General features: G+C 38.1%; 1 protein-coding gene across 3 annotated transcripts in view; it reads right to left on the bottom strand.

The window, feature by feature from the left end:
* LOC128512442 (3'-5' RNA helicase YTHDC2) overlaps window positions 1-12,805 on the bottom strand; it is a 29,574-nt gene extending 16,769 nt beyond the window's left edge. The window contains exons 1-12 of one of the 3 annotated variants that reach the window (XM_053485715.1): window positions 12,750-12,805; window positions 7,516-7,683; window positions 7,244-7,334; window positions 6,969-7,168; window positions 6,092-6,294; window positions 5,819-5,985; window positions 4,462-4,564; window positions 3,970-4,126; window positions 1,592-1,699; window positions 662-810; window positions 400-535; window positions 143-269 (exon numbers count right to left, since the gene is read on the bottom strand). In XM_053485715.1, the coding sequence (XP_053341690.1) occupies window positions 143-269; window positions 400-535; window positions 662-810; window positions 1,592-1,699; window positions 3,970-4,126; window positions 4,462-4,564; window positions 5,819-5,985; window positions 6,092-6,294; window positions 6,969-7,168; window positions 7,244-7,334; window positions 7,516-7,678 (1,604 nt within the window). In that variant the 5' untranslated portion in view covers window positions 7,679-7,683; window positions 12,750-12,805. Of the gene's footprint in view, window positions 1-142; window positions 270-399; window positions 536-661; window positions 811-1,591; window positions 1,700-3,969; window positions 4,127-4,461; window positions 4,565-5,818; window positions 5,986-6,091; window positions 6,295-6,968; window positions 7,169-7,243; window positions 7,335-7,515; window positions 7,684-11,639; window positions 11,705-12,749 lie in introns of those variants that run through there. The other 2 variants (XM_053485716.1, XM_053485714.1) reach the window with 2 other exon arrangements.
* Window positions 12,806-14,368: the final 1,563 nt, after the last annotated feature.

Raw genomic sequence — 14,368 nt, 5'->3', positions numbered from 1 at the left:
TTAGCCAAGTTTGGCCCATCAAACTTCACATCAAAAAAGAAATCAAAGCACTCTAACACAATACTGTACCTTACACACAAACATTTTCTTCTTAAAACTGGTTTAATACTATATTTATATCCAAGTTCAGCTCAGTCCTCACCAGCCATTAGAAGATTTAGCCTTCACATTGGCCCCCATGCTGAGGAGCTGCTCCATCTGGCTGATGAAGCCTCTTCCTGCGGCCACCATCAGGGGCGTGGCGCTCGTTTCGCTGTGCATGTAGTCCACTTAAAAAAAAAAAAACAAACAAAAAAAAAAAAACGTGACACACACACACACACACACCTTACCATGACATGCCCACGGTAAGTGTTTGACTTTGATTAAAGTGCGAGATCCAATCTGTGAGTACCATACCGCTGATGTTCTCGCTGACAATTAGGTTAAAAAGCTGCATAAACGCATCGGCGTCCTGCTGCAAAAAGATGCTCGAGATGCACGCATCCATTTCCTTCAGCAGCCACGGCTCCAGCGAGGCCACGTCTTTCTCACCCTGGAAGCGAAGGCAGAAGGCATTTTATTTATGCATTTTCTTTCTTAAACGCCACATAAATTTACTGGCTGATATCAATATCACGCGCCGTCGTCCCAAAGGAACGGCGCTTGCTAAAGAAATTACCATCTGGCTATAGACACTGTCCCCTCCGCTGTCTAGAAGGTCAGCTTCCTGCTGGATGCCGGCAGACTGCCGGTTCTTCTGAGACGCTGGCGGGGATACGTCTGCTTGGACCTTGCACCACTCTGTTAGAGACGTCTGCTGCTTAACTTCTGCACAAATCACACACACACAGGGAGATAAAGCATTTATCATGTTGATGGCATAGCAAACTAAATGACTCTAAATGAACTTCTCCTCTGCATTAGAGGTCAGTTTTGGTCTCACTTTCCTGGGAAGGTCTTCATGAGAGACAGTTTCATCATGGAGCTTGATGGGTTTTTTAAATACACCTGACACAATACTGTTCTTGTGAGGACCGTTCCAGAAAGCCTCAATGTCTTAAAATAACAACTGACTGTTATTGTTGAAGTTACTTAATTACCTAATGCCATGTGTGTTATTTCATAGTTTGAATGTAGAAAATAAACACAAAGAAATTTGCAAGTGATCCCAAACTTTTGACCCGTATGTGCTCCCAGTAGTGAATAGGGAGTTGTGTTGTGTCACCATTATGCTAGCAAGTCGTGTCTTATTGCAGGAGTCTGCAACAGACTTTGTTCCGGAGTATGTTTGAGAATCTGAGCGATATAAATGAGGCGATGCACACACAATTCGAACACTTACATTACGCATACCGTGGTAAATCAACACGGTAATAGTGTGTGTGTTTGTTCGTTTTTTCAGGAGAAATACACTCATTGATGACAACAATGCGAACATTGTTCGTCTTTTTCGTTTCAGTACAAAATATATTGGGGCATACTATATCAAAATGTACCGTACTGCATGTGGCCTTTTTCTATACAGAACAGCTTCTAAATCAAAGTCATGAAAAAGAAGGAAACTTTTTTCTGCTGATGTTACTTGCACAAAAACAAGGGTGTAACTCACCTTTTTGCATGTCCGCCTTATATTTGGCCATCTCCTTGTTTGTGTAACCAGTGGTCCGCAGAATGTCCTCCAGGAAAAGTGGTTTGACATCAAAGGGACGTCCCTTGACTTCAAAAAGAACAAAAATACATGGCATCAAATCATGTACCAAACAGTATGTGGACACCTGTATATTATGCACTTAAGAATTGTGTGGGTGTGTCCCGTCTCAGGTCATTATCAGATTATGAAGTGGGAGAAAGACTGACCCTCTCCTTGGTTTCATACAGACTACATAACCTGAGAATATTTGATCGAGACGGCTGAAAGCGCACCCTGTTTATTTCCTTCATTTTTATAAAAACACAACAATGTTGGTGTTGTGAGCATACACAAATTAAAGTAGACCCTTTACAGATTCAAACGATGTATTACTGTAAAATTACATTTTAAGTTCAGGAAAAAAAAAAAAAAATTATGCAAGTGATCCCACCGGCAGGTTTTTAGTTCCCAGGAGGTTTAAAGGGTTTGGATGAGGAAGGGAGATCCTTGAGAATAATTTGAGTATATAGTGTCTAAAGAAAGAGATGATCTATACAATATGTTTATATCGTAGGTAAGGTGTCAGAGGAAGCTTCTTCAGAAGATAGACACGTTTATTTATATCCCGGCTAAAGCAGCAGGTCAGATATAATCCTCATGGGACAAAAGCCATGATGACTAACATGGGAGTGTACTGGACGCAAGTTTGTGCAACAGGTTCACCACGCCTGGTGAAACTTCATACCTGCTTTATTAGTGTCACTGTCGAAGGTTTAAACACACTCAACAAGAATGTAAATATTCCGGAAATATTGGGCTTTTGATGATATTTAAGGGCCAAGCACTAAGACATCAGCCCTATGTTATCTATGTTGTTTTCCTAAGGATTATATATATATATATATATATATATATATATATATATATATATATATATAATCCTATATATATATATATATATTCCAGCATCTGGGGCTTTTCAGAGGTGAAAGACAGGTGACAATCAGCACACAGAAATGAAAACATGAAATCCGCTGCTTTTAGGAAGCCTGAGAATTTGGACATCATAATGTAATTTTGAGCTTTTTGAGAGTCTTCACATAAATTTTCCCCTATTCTAAAATCATAAGGGTATTTTAAAACCATGTTTAAAAATCACACAGGTTGTGTGGTGCACCTGGAAGGCGATGGCGCAAGGTGTTTGGGCCCACTTAACGTTGCTTGCAACTATATTTTTAAACTGGGCTTTTGTTTTGTACAGAATGATTCTACGTCAAATTATACAATTTGACGTACTGAAGAAATCAAAAATCATTCTTAATTAAATAATTCTGTGTTGCTGAAAGTGCCTTTTAATGTGCCAAGCCCAATGTATCTCAACTTCCTGTTGGTGTCATCGATTGCTGGTCACTTCTCTGTCCAACATAAACATGGTTTGTTTGACAGCATTCACTGGATACCTGCAGATTCCAAGATCAGTTTAAACAACTGTAGGTAAGTAGAGGTTTCTGGGAGATGAAGCAGCTTTGTCAAAGTTTGGAACTCTTACTTTTGACTAAAAAGAAATTCAGATGGTCAGAGATGACCCAGGAACCACCTAGGACGGGCCTGCTGGATCACCAGTGTCAATTTAGTGACACTACTCTATCTCATAGACAAAGACTTTTGAAGGAAATGAGGTATGTTTGGAGGAGTAAAGCGTTGTGATTGGAAGCTGTTGTGCTGAGGTCACTGGTGCATTGGACAAGTGGAGGAATAATCTTATAACGTTAAGCTTTTGGAGGTTGATTTATATGAAAAAAACTGTGGACTGTACAGATCCATGCCAAGAAACCAATGCTTTTAAAGAAGAGTGGTCAAACATCCAGCCAGCATTCTACCAGAAGCTTTCATGATGGCTACAAAAAATGTCTGCTTTAGGAGAAACTTGCTAAAGGACATACAAACTTAAAAAAACAAAGTTTGTCAAGTCTTGTGAAGTCGCGGTTTAGAATTCGCGGCCTGGGTTGTTTGCGGATTTTTCCTTAAAACCTATTTAGTAATAGTTTGTAAAAAAAACAACAACAAAAAAAACCGCAATTTTACAGAAAACTGCAAATATCCTTTGCAATTTTTTCCTGGCAAAATATAATTTTACATGCCTTTTAACACTAAACTATTAACAACATTATAATTTACTAATTTTGTAACATAAATTTGAACATATAATAACTATAAAGAATAATAACTGTATACATTTTTTAGTACTGTAGAGAGAACACAAATAACTAACCGTGGAGAAAAAGGCGGCTTGGGACAGTATTTACTCTACAAAAAAATCTTTTGAATTTGCATTTAAATGCATTTATTTCACTCACTGTAAATAATCGGGCAATGGCCGAAGTATCTGATGAAGAGATTTACATCGAGGGCGGCGCTGGAGAGAATAAGCCTCAAAGAAGGCATCTTCTGCAGTATGTCCCGTAACTTGGTCAGGAGGAAATCAGTCAGGCCGTCCCGCTCGTGGACCTCGTCCTGAAAAACGGGAAGCAGGTGAACATTCAAAATAGCGAGTTTGCCATTAAGGGAATTTCGTGATGTTAAATTTAATGTGTTACAACTGACAATCAAATCTGTCAAAAAAGATATTTTACACTTATAAAATAAACTCTCTTAAATGGGAGGACAAAAAAAAAGAGAGAGAGACACTCACTGAAAATGACTTCATTATTGTATTACTGTTACCATCAGCTTCTTATCTGAATGACTAAATCGCTATCAACGGCACACCCATGAAATAGGAACAAATGGGTGAGGCCTTGTCTCGATGGTTAAATAGGAACATGAAATAATCTAAAATGTGAGCTTACCACGATGATGTGTGTGACCTTGGAGAGGACAGAATCACCAGCCATCAGTGTTCTGAGCAGCACGCCGCTTGTGCAAAAAGTCAGTAAGGTCTTCGGAGAAACTCTGGACAAAGGAACCAAATTTTATCATCTGTGAAACTTGTCCGTTAAAGCCTTCCAACACAACAATCACAACAGCCATATGTTTAAATCAGACTCAGATGTTGAATAATATTATTAATGCTTAGTGAAGGTTTTTTTTTAGTCTGTTTTAGTTTTTTTTTTTTCTTTGCTTAGGAAGGAAAAGGATAAATGAAAAAGGTGGGGTAGATAGATTAATGGATTAAATCAGAGGAAATATATAAGTGAATGGACAACCTGAATGAGATGAATAAATGGTCTAAAAAAAATGGATGAATGAATGAATGATAGGATAAAGACATGTTTTAAATAAGAAAGGTTGTGTGAATGAATGGAGGAATGGATCAAATGAGAAATTATTTGGGTGGATGGATGAATGTATATATGAATTAAAAAAAAACGGGAGATGCCTAAGTGGATGGATAGACATCCTGAATTAAATAAATGAATTGATAAATGGTCTAAAAGAAATAGATGGATGTATGGACAGACATTTTAAAAAAAAAAAAAAGGTGTGTGGATGGATGAGAGGTACAGATGGTACTCAACCATAATAGAGTAATAGTTTTGGCATTAGGGTTAAGGGGCCCTATAACTATAGAATACAGACCTAGTTTTTTATTTTTTAAGGATAAAATGAAATATTGAAATTATAATTGTAACATTATCCGATTAAGATTGATAGATGGATGGATAAAGACATGTTTTAAATTGGGAAAAGTTGTGTGGATGGATGGAGGAATGGATTAAATAATAATAATAATAATAATAATAATAATAATGCAAATTATTTATATTGGCACCTTTCTGGTCACCCGAGACCAGATAAAAGATAAAACAAGATGAGATTAATTAAGATAATGTTGAGTAGTAAGTGATTAAAACAATATTAAATCAAACAAGAGACAGAGTCATAATTTAAGACATTTAAAAACAAATGACTATTCAAAATGAAATTTAATTGGAGATTTGAGTGCAGCCTGATATCGATCATGTAGAATAAGCGCTTCTGAATAAATGGGTCTTAAGGTGAGATTTGAATTTGGTTGAAATGAGAGGAAATATTTGGTAGGATGGTAAGATATCCTGAATGTGGGAATCTGGGCACTGTGAAAGGGTATTTTACTATAAGAAAAATGCAGATGTAGATGGTCGGGTGGTACTACATGTGCTAGATGGATGACGATGCATAGATTATTTATTCCTCCTACAGACACTGTGTGCTTCGTCGTCATACTTGCTCTCCAGGCGGATGTGGTAGCCGACGGTCTGGCCCAGGCGCTCTCCTCTCTCTGCCACTACTCTCTCCGCCACAGCGATGGTCGCCAGCCTCCTGGGCTGCGTACAGAAGATGCGACAGGGAATTCCCCTTCGGTTGCAGTCGTCCAGGAGGAACTGGGGAATCTAGGGAGCGCACTTACATGTGAATATCTTATTCTTTGTCAGATGTTTAATCTGACTATAAAGTGATGAATCGAATCCTCCTCATCCAGGATTCACACGGGCTCACCTGAGTGGTTTTTCCTGAACCCGTTTCACCCACTACAAGCACCACCTGGTTCTCACTGATGGTCGTCACAATCTCATCCTGCCGCTCGTAGACAGGCAGTGTTCTCCGAAAATAATCCAGCTCAGATGGACTTCTACACTCAGGGACCTGAGGGATGCCGTTACTCAGACGCCCGCTTGTCCTGTTCTTGTCTCGCCCGTTACCTGAGGTAAGAAAAAAAAAAAACGTCAATGTGAAACCCTCTTCAATTTATTAATTGATAAATAATTTAATACCCGTTAAATACAGGTAGTCCCCGACTTACGAACAAGTTCCATTCCGGGAGCACGTTCTTAAGTCGGATTTGTTTCCTAAGTCCGACAAAGTGAGTCGTTGACACGAATAAATGTTAAGCATAACAATCCACCTAACTAAAACTCTGTCCCCTTTCCCCACACATCGTGAGGCCAAAAGCTGTAACTGCGCCTAAGAAAACGATTCTCACACATCAAATGTAACAATGTTGTCTCTGTGCTTTTAAATCGTGTGGGGAATCCCAGATGCCATTTTGTCTCAGAGCTGTTTTCTACTTTATGGGACTGTGAACTTGTTGAGGATTTTTACGAAATTAGAATAACTGACCGTCAGGACAGCTTTACAGGATAGACATTTTTCCATAATCGTGCTCATGGACTGATTTATTAAAACCAGTGAGGCCGACATTTCTCCCGCATGTTTTCGTAATTTGGGGACTACCTGTGATTGAAAATAATATTCATTATATACATAATACACTTGCAAACAGTATATTATATATACACAAAGCAAATTTTTATTTATTTCTATTTTTATTTATTTATTTTCACAAAACAGTAGCTGATGTTGAATACGTAATTACCGTGAGCCTCCGGCGAAACGGCGAGGTCTCTCTCAGAGCCCTGGAGCAGATCAGTGCGCTCTTTACTAGTAATCGGGAACCCTTGCAGCAGGTTTTGAATCACATGCTTGGAATTTTGGGTAAGACTGAAAGTCATAACGGACTGTGACGATTCTGGACGGTCCTTCTTCCATAAGGTGAGGAAGCGCTGTAACCCTTTACTGCAATGAGAACATTCGGTTAAGTTTTAATAAAGATGGGTGCATATCCTTCAGGTGTACTGTATATCCACTTACCCTTTGCTTTTTGAAATGTACCCCAGGGATTGTGCGAGGCGATGTACGAACGCTCTCTCTGTGCTCGTCAGCGAAGAAGGAAACTCCATTTCTACGTGTATATACAGAGGACAAATATACAATACAAACCTGTATGTACAGTAATGCACAAATATTACATGAAAATTCACTGATTGCACTTTTAACAACATCTAAAACTCAGCTGAAGCCAATCTCCAGAAGGAGAAAAAAAGAAAAAAAAAAAAATTCAGTTCCTTTTCAGGTGAACACACCTCTCTCGTCGCTGTACTGAAACCTCTCGAGCGCAAGGTTCACCGCAATTTTAACTTCTTCACTGATCCTGATGTCCTTCAGGCCTTTGGCTTTACGTGGACCAGACATCTTCGATGAATTCATACTTGCTCTCCGAGAGGAGCCGGAGTTTGACCGATACATGACACCTTGTAAGAAGAGGAAGGAGAAAAAAGATTTAAAGTGTTTTTTTAATACAAGTACATAAACAGATCGATAATAATAGGGACACATACATAAAGTTGGAGACACAGATACACAAGGAGATAGGCAGAAATATAGACAGCCAGGTAAAAAGAGAGAGAGAGTAACCTGTTGGTAAACAGATGATGAGAAAACTAATAAGAAAAAGCCTTCGCTATTATTGTACAGAATACTGTAAAAACAGGAGTGCAACATCTAAAACAGTGAATTAAATTTTTTTTTTTATACATTTAGAGCAACAACAGACAGACAGGCAAACAACAGGACAGTAAGACAGAGAAACAGACAGATGGACAGAGACAAACAGACAGACAAACAACAGGACAGTAAGAGAGAGAAACAGAAAGAGATAGACACACACACACACAGACACACAGACAGACAGTCAGGCAAACAAACCAAAAAACGGGTAAGTCCACGACAGGTCAGTCCAGACCCAGCCCACCTCTAATTAAGGTTGCAATTATACAGTGTAATAAAGTGCACAGTCGTGGCCAAAAGTTTTGAGAATTACATAAATATTGGAAATTGGAAAAGTTGCTGCTTAAGTTTTTATAATAGCAATTTGCATATATTCCAGAATGTTATGAAGAGTGATCAGATGAATTGCAGAGTCCTTCTTTGCCATGAAAATTAACTTAATCCCGAAAAAACCTTTCCACTGCATTTCATTGATTTCATTGCTGTCATTAAAGGACCTGCTGAGATCATTTCAGTAATCGTCTTGTTAACTCAGGTGGTAATGTTGACAAGCACAAGGCTGGAGAAAAACCCACTAATTCTAACAAACTCCAAGTAGTGATTATGAAAGAATGGGTTGCTTTCAGTCAGGATTTGGCCCAGAAGTTGATTGAGAGCATGCCCAGTGGAATTTCAGAGGTTCTGAAAAAGAAGGGCCAACACCGCAAAAACTGACTCTTTGCATAAATGTCATGTAATTGTCATGCAAAGGTCTCAGAAATATACAATTAAACATGTAGGAATTGTAGGTATTTTTATACTCCTCATTTCAGGGGCTCAAAAGTAATTAGACAAATAAACATAACCCTAAGTAAAACTTTCAATATTTGGTTGAGAATCCTTAGCAGGCAATGACTGCCTGAAGTCTGGAACCCATGGACATCACCAAACGCTGGGTTTCCTTCTTTGTGATGCTTTGCCAGGCCTTTACTGCAGCTGTCTTCGGTTGTTGCTTGTTTGTGGGTCTTTCTGCCTTACGTTTTGTCTTGAGCAAGTAAAAATGCTTGCTCGATTGGGTGGAGATCTGGTGATTGACTCGGCCACTTCTTTGCTTTAAAAACGCCTGGGTTGCTTTTGCAGTATGATTTGGATCATTGTTCATCTGTACTGTGAAACGCCGTCCAATCAACTTTGCTGCATTCGGCTGAATCTGAGCAGAAAGTATATCCCCATACGCTTCCAAATTCATCCGGCTGCTTCTGTCTTTTGTCACATCATCAATAAACACAAGTGACCCAGTGCCACTGGAAGCCATGCATGCCCATTCCATCACTCTGCCTCCACCATGTTTTACAGAAAATGTGGTGTGCTTTGGATCATGAGCTGTTCCAAGTCTTCTCCAAACTTTCTATTTTTGAGGCTGATTAATGGTTTCCACCTTGTGGTGAATCCTTTGGATTTACTCTCATGAAGCCTCTACTTTATGGTAGACTTATATACTGCTACACCTACTTCCTGGAGAGTGTTCTTCACTTGAGTGGATGTTATGAAGGGGAAACAATTCTGCGATCATCCACCACTGTTATCTTCCGTGGACGTCCAGGCCTTTTTGAGTTCCCAAGCTCACCAGCGCACTCTGTTTCTCTCAGAATGTACCAAACTGTTGATTTGGCCCCTCTTAACATTTCTGCTATCTCTCTGATGATTTTTTTCTTTTTTTTCAGCCTCAGGATAGTCTGTTTCACCTCCTTTGAGAGCTCCTTTAACCGCATGTTGTGTGTTCACAGCAACAGTTTCCAAATGCAAACGCTACACCTGGAATCAACTCCAGACCTTTTAACTGCTTAATTGATGACAGGTTAACGAGGGAAGAGCCCATGCAGCCTTGTTTTTTTTTTTTTTGCCTTCTGAGTCAATTGTCCAATTACTTTTGATTTGTTGAAAAAGAGGCGGCTCCTCTTGAAGAGCTGTAATTCCTGCACCCTTGCTCCAATTTGGATGTGAATACTCTCAAATTACAGCTGAGAGTCTGCACTTTAAGCCCACATTGATTATATAATTGTATCCTGAATATGTTTTCATAAACAGCTAAAATAACAAAACTTGTGTCACTGTCCAAATATTTCTGGGTCTAACTGTGTATAGTACACCTCAACTATAAGAGATAAAATAAGAAAAAAAATCCAGAAAATCACATTGTAGGATTTTTAATGAATTAATTAGTAAATTCCAAGGTAAGGTTTCCGGCCCTCACAGACCTGTAACTTCTTCTTTAGGAGGCTCCTCTGTCCTCCACTCGTTCCTGTTTGAACTCGTTATCAGTATAAAAGACACCTGTCCACAACCTCAAACAGTCATACTCCACTATGGCCAAGACCAAATAGCTGTCAAAAGACACCAGAAAAAAAATTGTAGACCTGCACCAGTCTGGGAAGACTGAATCTGCAATAGGTAGGTGTGAAGAAATCAACAGTGGGAGCAATTATTAGAAATGGAAGACATACAAGACCACTGATAATCTCCCTCGATCTGGGGCTCCACGCAAGATCTCACCCAAAATGATCACAAGAACTGTGAGCAAAAATCCCAGAACCACACGAGGAGGGACCTAGTAAATGACCTGCAGAGAGCTGGGACCAAAATAATAAAGGCTACCATCAGTAACACACTGCGCCGCCAGGGACTCAAATCCTGCAGTGCCAGACGTGTCCTCCTGCTTAAGCCAGTACATGTCCAGGCCCGTCTGAAGTTTGCTAGAGAGCATTTGGATGATCCAGAAGAGAATTGGGAGAATGTCATATGGTCAGATGAGAAAATCTTTAAAGGAAGTTGAAAGTCTGTGTTGCCCAGCGACAGCCCCAAAACATCACTGCTCTAGAGAAGATCTGCATGGAGGAATGAACCAAAATACCAGCAAGAGTGTGTGAAAACCTTGTGAAGACTTACAGAAAACGTTTTAGAAGAAGAATACTTATTTTCCACGATAATTTGTAAATAAGTTCATTTTGGTGGCTGACTAAATACTTTTTTGCCCCACTGTATTTTTAAGGTCAAGGTTTAGGCACATTGCCTCCTTTGCGTGCTCAACAGTGTTATTTTAAATGAAAATGTGTGATAAGCACTCATGATAGCGAGCCAAATCGTTGTGATGCTCATATGTTTTCTCTGTGTGTCCACGCCGCAGTCAGATAAAACATGCCAACTTTTCACAATGCGGCAAGTGCACTGCAGGTCATGTGTTCATGGTTTTAAAAAAAAAAATAGGAGAAAACTTGCGATTTATACATTTTTTTTAGGCTTGACATTTGAACAGGCTTTTAGAGCCATGTAACTTTTACTTAAAATTAATTTTGATATTCTAGTATCTTCTTGTGTTTTCTATCAGGATCAGTTTGTTTTACTGGTTTATACAGTTTGTTTAGGCATGAAAGATTTTATGAAGATTTTTCTCTAACAGGTAAATTTTTTCCTTAAACACCTGTAAACTTTGTAATGGTAAACGTTGGACGAATTTTTTCATCTTTCTGACACTTGACGCATGTTGGTTTAAGCATCTGATTACACTCAAATAGTGTCATTAGTGTCATAGTGTTCCGAACCTTTGACCTTTGATATAAATTAGATTTCGGACCTTTGAATATTAAGTGTGAGAACCCCCGTACTCGAGGTTACCCGCGTCTCTGTCCGTGTGCAGATTCTGACGCCTGCGTGCTAACATTACCTCCGAATGGAGCGTGTGGTCAACTCTGTGCCGCTCCTTACTCAGTTCCAATGTTTTGGGATGCCTATTGTGAACGGCTTAGCTGTAGATACTCCCGCACTTTGATCTTGGGTGTTAGTAGCTGATCAGCTCGGCCTGACGTCCCAGTTACATTTGGTGAGGAATGCCTGTGACATGGCCACAGTATGACATAAGAGCTGATCGTTGCCTGTGACCTAAGCCTGCTCTAACAGGAAGCCTATGATAAAAAGTTGATGATGATGATAATGATGATGATGATGATGCCTACTGGCTACCCTGAGCAAACACCCCGCCTGGCACCCGCAGCCGCAAACTAAGATAGATAGATAGATAGATAGATAGATAAACAGTCAGACAGACAACTGACAGATAGATAGAGTATAGATTGATAGATAGACAGACTGATACAGACAGATCACACACAAACAGTCAAAAAGATAAACAGTCAGAGAACCCGACAAATAGATAGATAGATAGATAGATAGATAGATAGATAGATAAACAGTCAGACAGACAACCTGGTAGATAGACAGACTGATAAAGACAGATAGGCAGAGATAAAAAGACAGCAGACAAACAGATAAACAGATAGAAATAGTCAGACAGACAGATAGAAAGATAAACAGTCAGAGAACCCGACAAATAGATAGATAGATAGATAGATAGATAGATAGATAGATGAACACAGACAGATTAAATCATTGTCTAATGTCACTCATGTTTGTCTGAGGACACAAACACATGTTAGCTCTCAGCTCTCTCACAGCTCTCTCACTTTCAATGAAACGAAAGTAACCCTATTTTTCTTTCTAACCCTATTTTATATCATTGTTTGTACACAGTTAACTCTTAGAGCCATGTAACCACCACCACAACAACAACAACAAATTAGCAAGAAAGTCAACTAGCTGAAACTAGCCAGGTACACCGGCTAACAACAACACAAATACATATCTATGGGTGTCGAATGATGACATGACAGTTCATGCTAACGTTACGCAGGACTGGAAAGAAATATATCCGTTGGTTAATTTTAATAAATTAATAAATTCGCTAAAAACATCCATAGTGAAGGAATTCTGTACTTACTGTTGGCGTTGTGAGCTGAACTAGCATTCACACTGAGCCGGCTACCCTGCGTGAAACTTAGCGGCTTAATCCCAAACGGTTTCGTTTAAGATTATGTGTACACTAGGGAGAGTGAAAGGTTCGAGTCAACCGTCTTTCGTTGCCTAGGTAGGGAGCCTATAAAGAAAATAATCCGCTATTTAAACTCTCTCCTCTGCCGGAGCAATCAGGCTTAAAACTGGTGCCAAGTAAACATAAGACATTTGTAATACTGTATAATAATGATAATAATATTATTATTAATAATAATAATAATAATAATAATAATAATAATAGTATAATATTAATAATAATAATAATAATAACAATATTCTTATTGATATTATAAAATAAAAGCAAAATTAAAACATAATAATAAGTATTAGCCTATACTAAAAATAAATGTATAATAATAATAATAATAATAATAATTACAACAATAATAATTGTATAATAAAACAGTAATAACACTATTCTTATTATATTTTTTTTGTTATTATCTAAATATAATAATACATATTAAAGTAAAATAAATGTATAATAATAAGCATAATAATAAAATTTTCTATAATAATAAATAATATTTTTTAATAATTATTATTATTTATTGTATATTTATTATTATTATTATACAATAATACTTGTAAAATTTTACATATATCACACAGGAAGTACAAAAGAGGAAAAAAGTTTATGAATTTTATGGGTAAATTAGTGGTGAGGATAATAATCGATTCAGAGATGTATACATGAATTGCCACACTGACTGCAAAATCTATTATTATTATTTTTTATTTATATGTGTTTACGTTTGACGTAGGGTGCAGTTCCTTTATGATCCTACAGGTGGTGCACTGGAACTATTCATACACTGTTTACAATTGTAATAAAATCTGGGGGGAAAAATATCATGACACAGAATCGTGATCCAAATCAAAATCAGCATCTATGTATCGTGATAATATTGTATCGGGGCCCTGGTGACTCCCATCTGTTAAAATTAAAACATCTCATATCTTTATGCTTCATGACTTAATTTGCAAGTCTTCATTTACTATAACCACAGAGTAATATATTGTAACCAAGAAATAATACTGTATTAATCATATATTTAAAAAAAAAACTTTGTGGCCTCACACATCCAGGGTCGAATGTGTAGATCCCATGTCAGGGTCTGTGTGCATAGAGTTTGTTCTCTCCGTGCTTGGTGGGTTTCCTCCGGTTACTCTGGTTATTAACAGACTAGGTTAATAGGCGTTCTTAAATTGCCCATAGTGTGCGTGTGCATGCGTGCCTTGTGATGGATTTAAACCCTGTCCAGAGTGTACCCTGCCTTGGGATAGGCTCCAGACTTCCCTTAACCTAGTCTAGGATCAGCAGTGTAGAAGATGAATAAATAAATGAACTTTGAAATAACTTTAGAATGTAAAAATAATCACTAATGAGCCAAACTCAATGTAGAAGATTTCTCAATAGGAATATGCAAATGTTTGCATTGTCTTGAGAAAAAAGAAATAAAGACAAATACATTTATTTTATATTAACCAGACAATTACAGTAGCATGCTTTTTTTTAAACTCACATTCCTTTATTATCTATGA

Source organism: Clarias gariepinus, chromosome 24, assembly GCF_024256425.1.
Source record: "Clarias gariepinus isolate MV-2021 ecotype Netherlands chromosome 24, CGAR_prim_01v2, whole genome shotgun sequence".
NCBI lineage: Eukaryota > Metazoa > Chordata > Actinopteri > Siluriformes > Clariidae > Clarias > Clarias gariepinus.
Note: the sequence above shows the minus strand (reverse complement) of the source record. Positions and strands in the feature narration are given on the sequence as shown.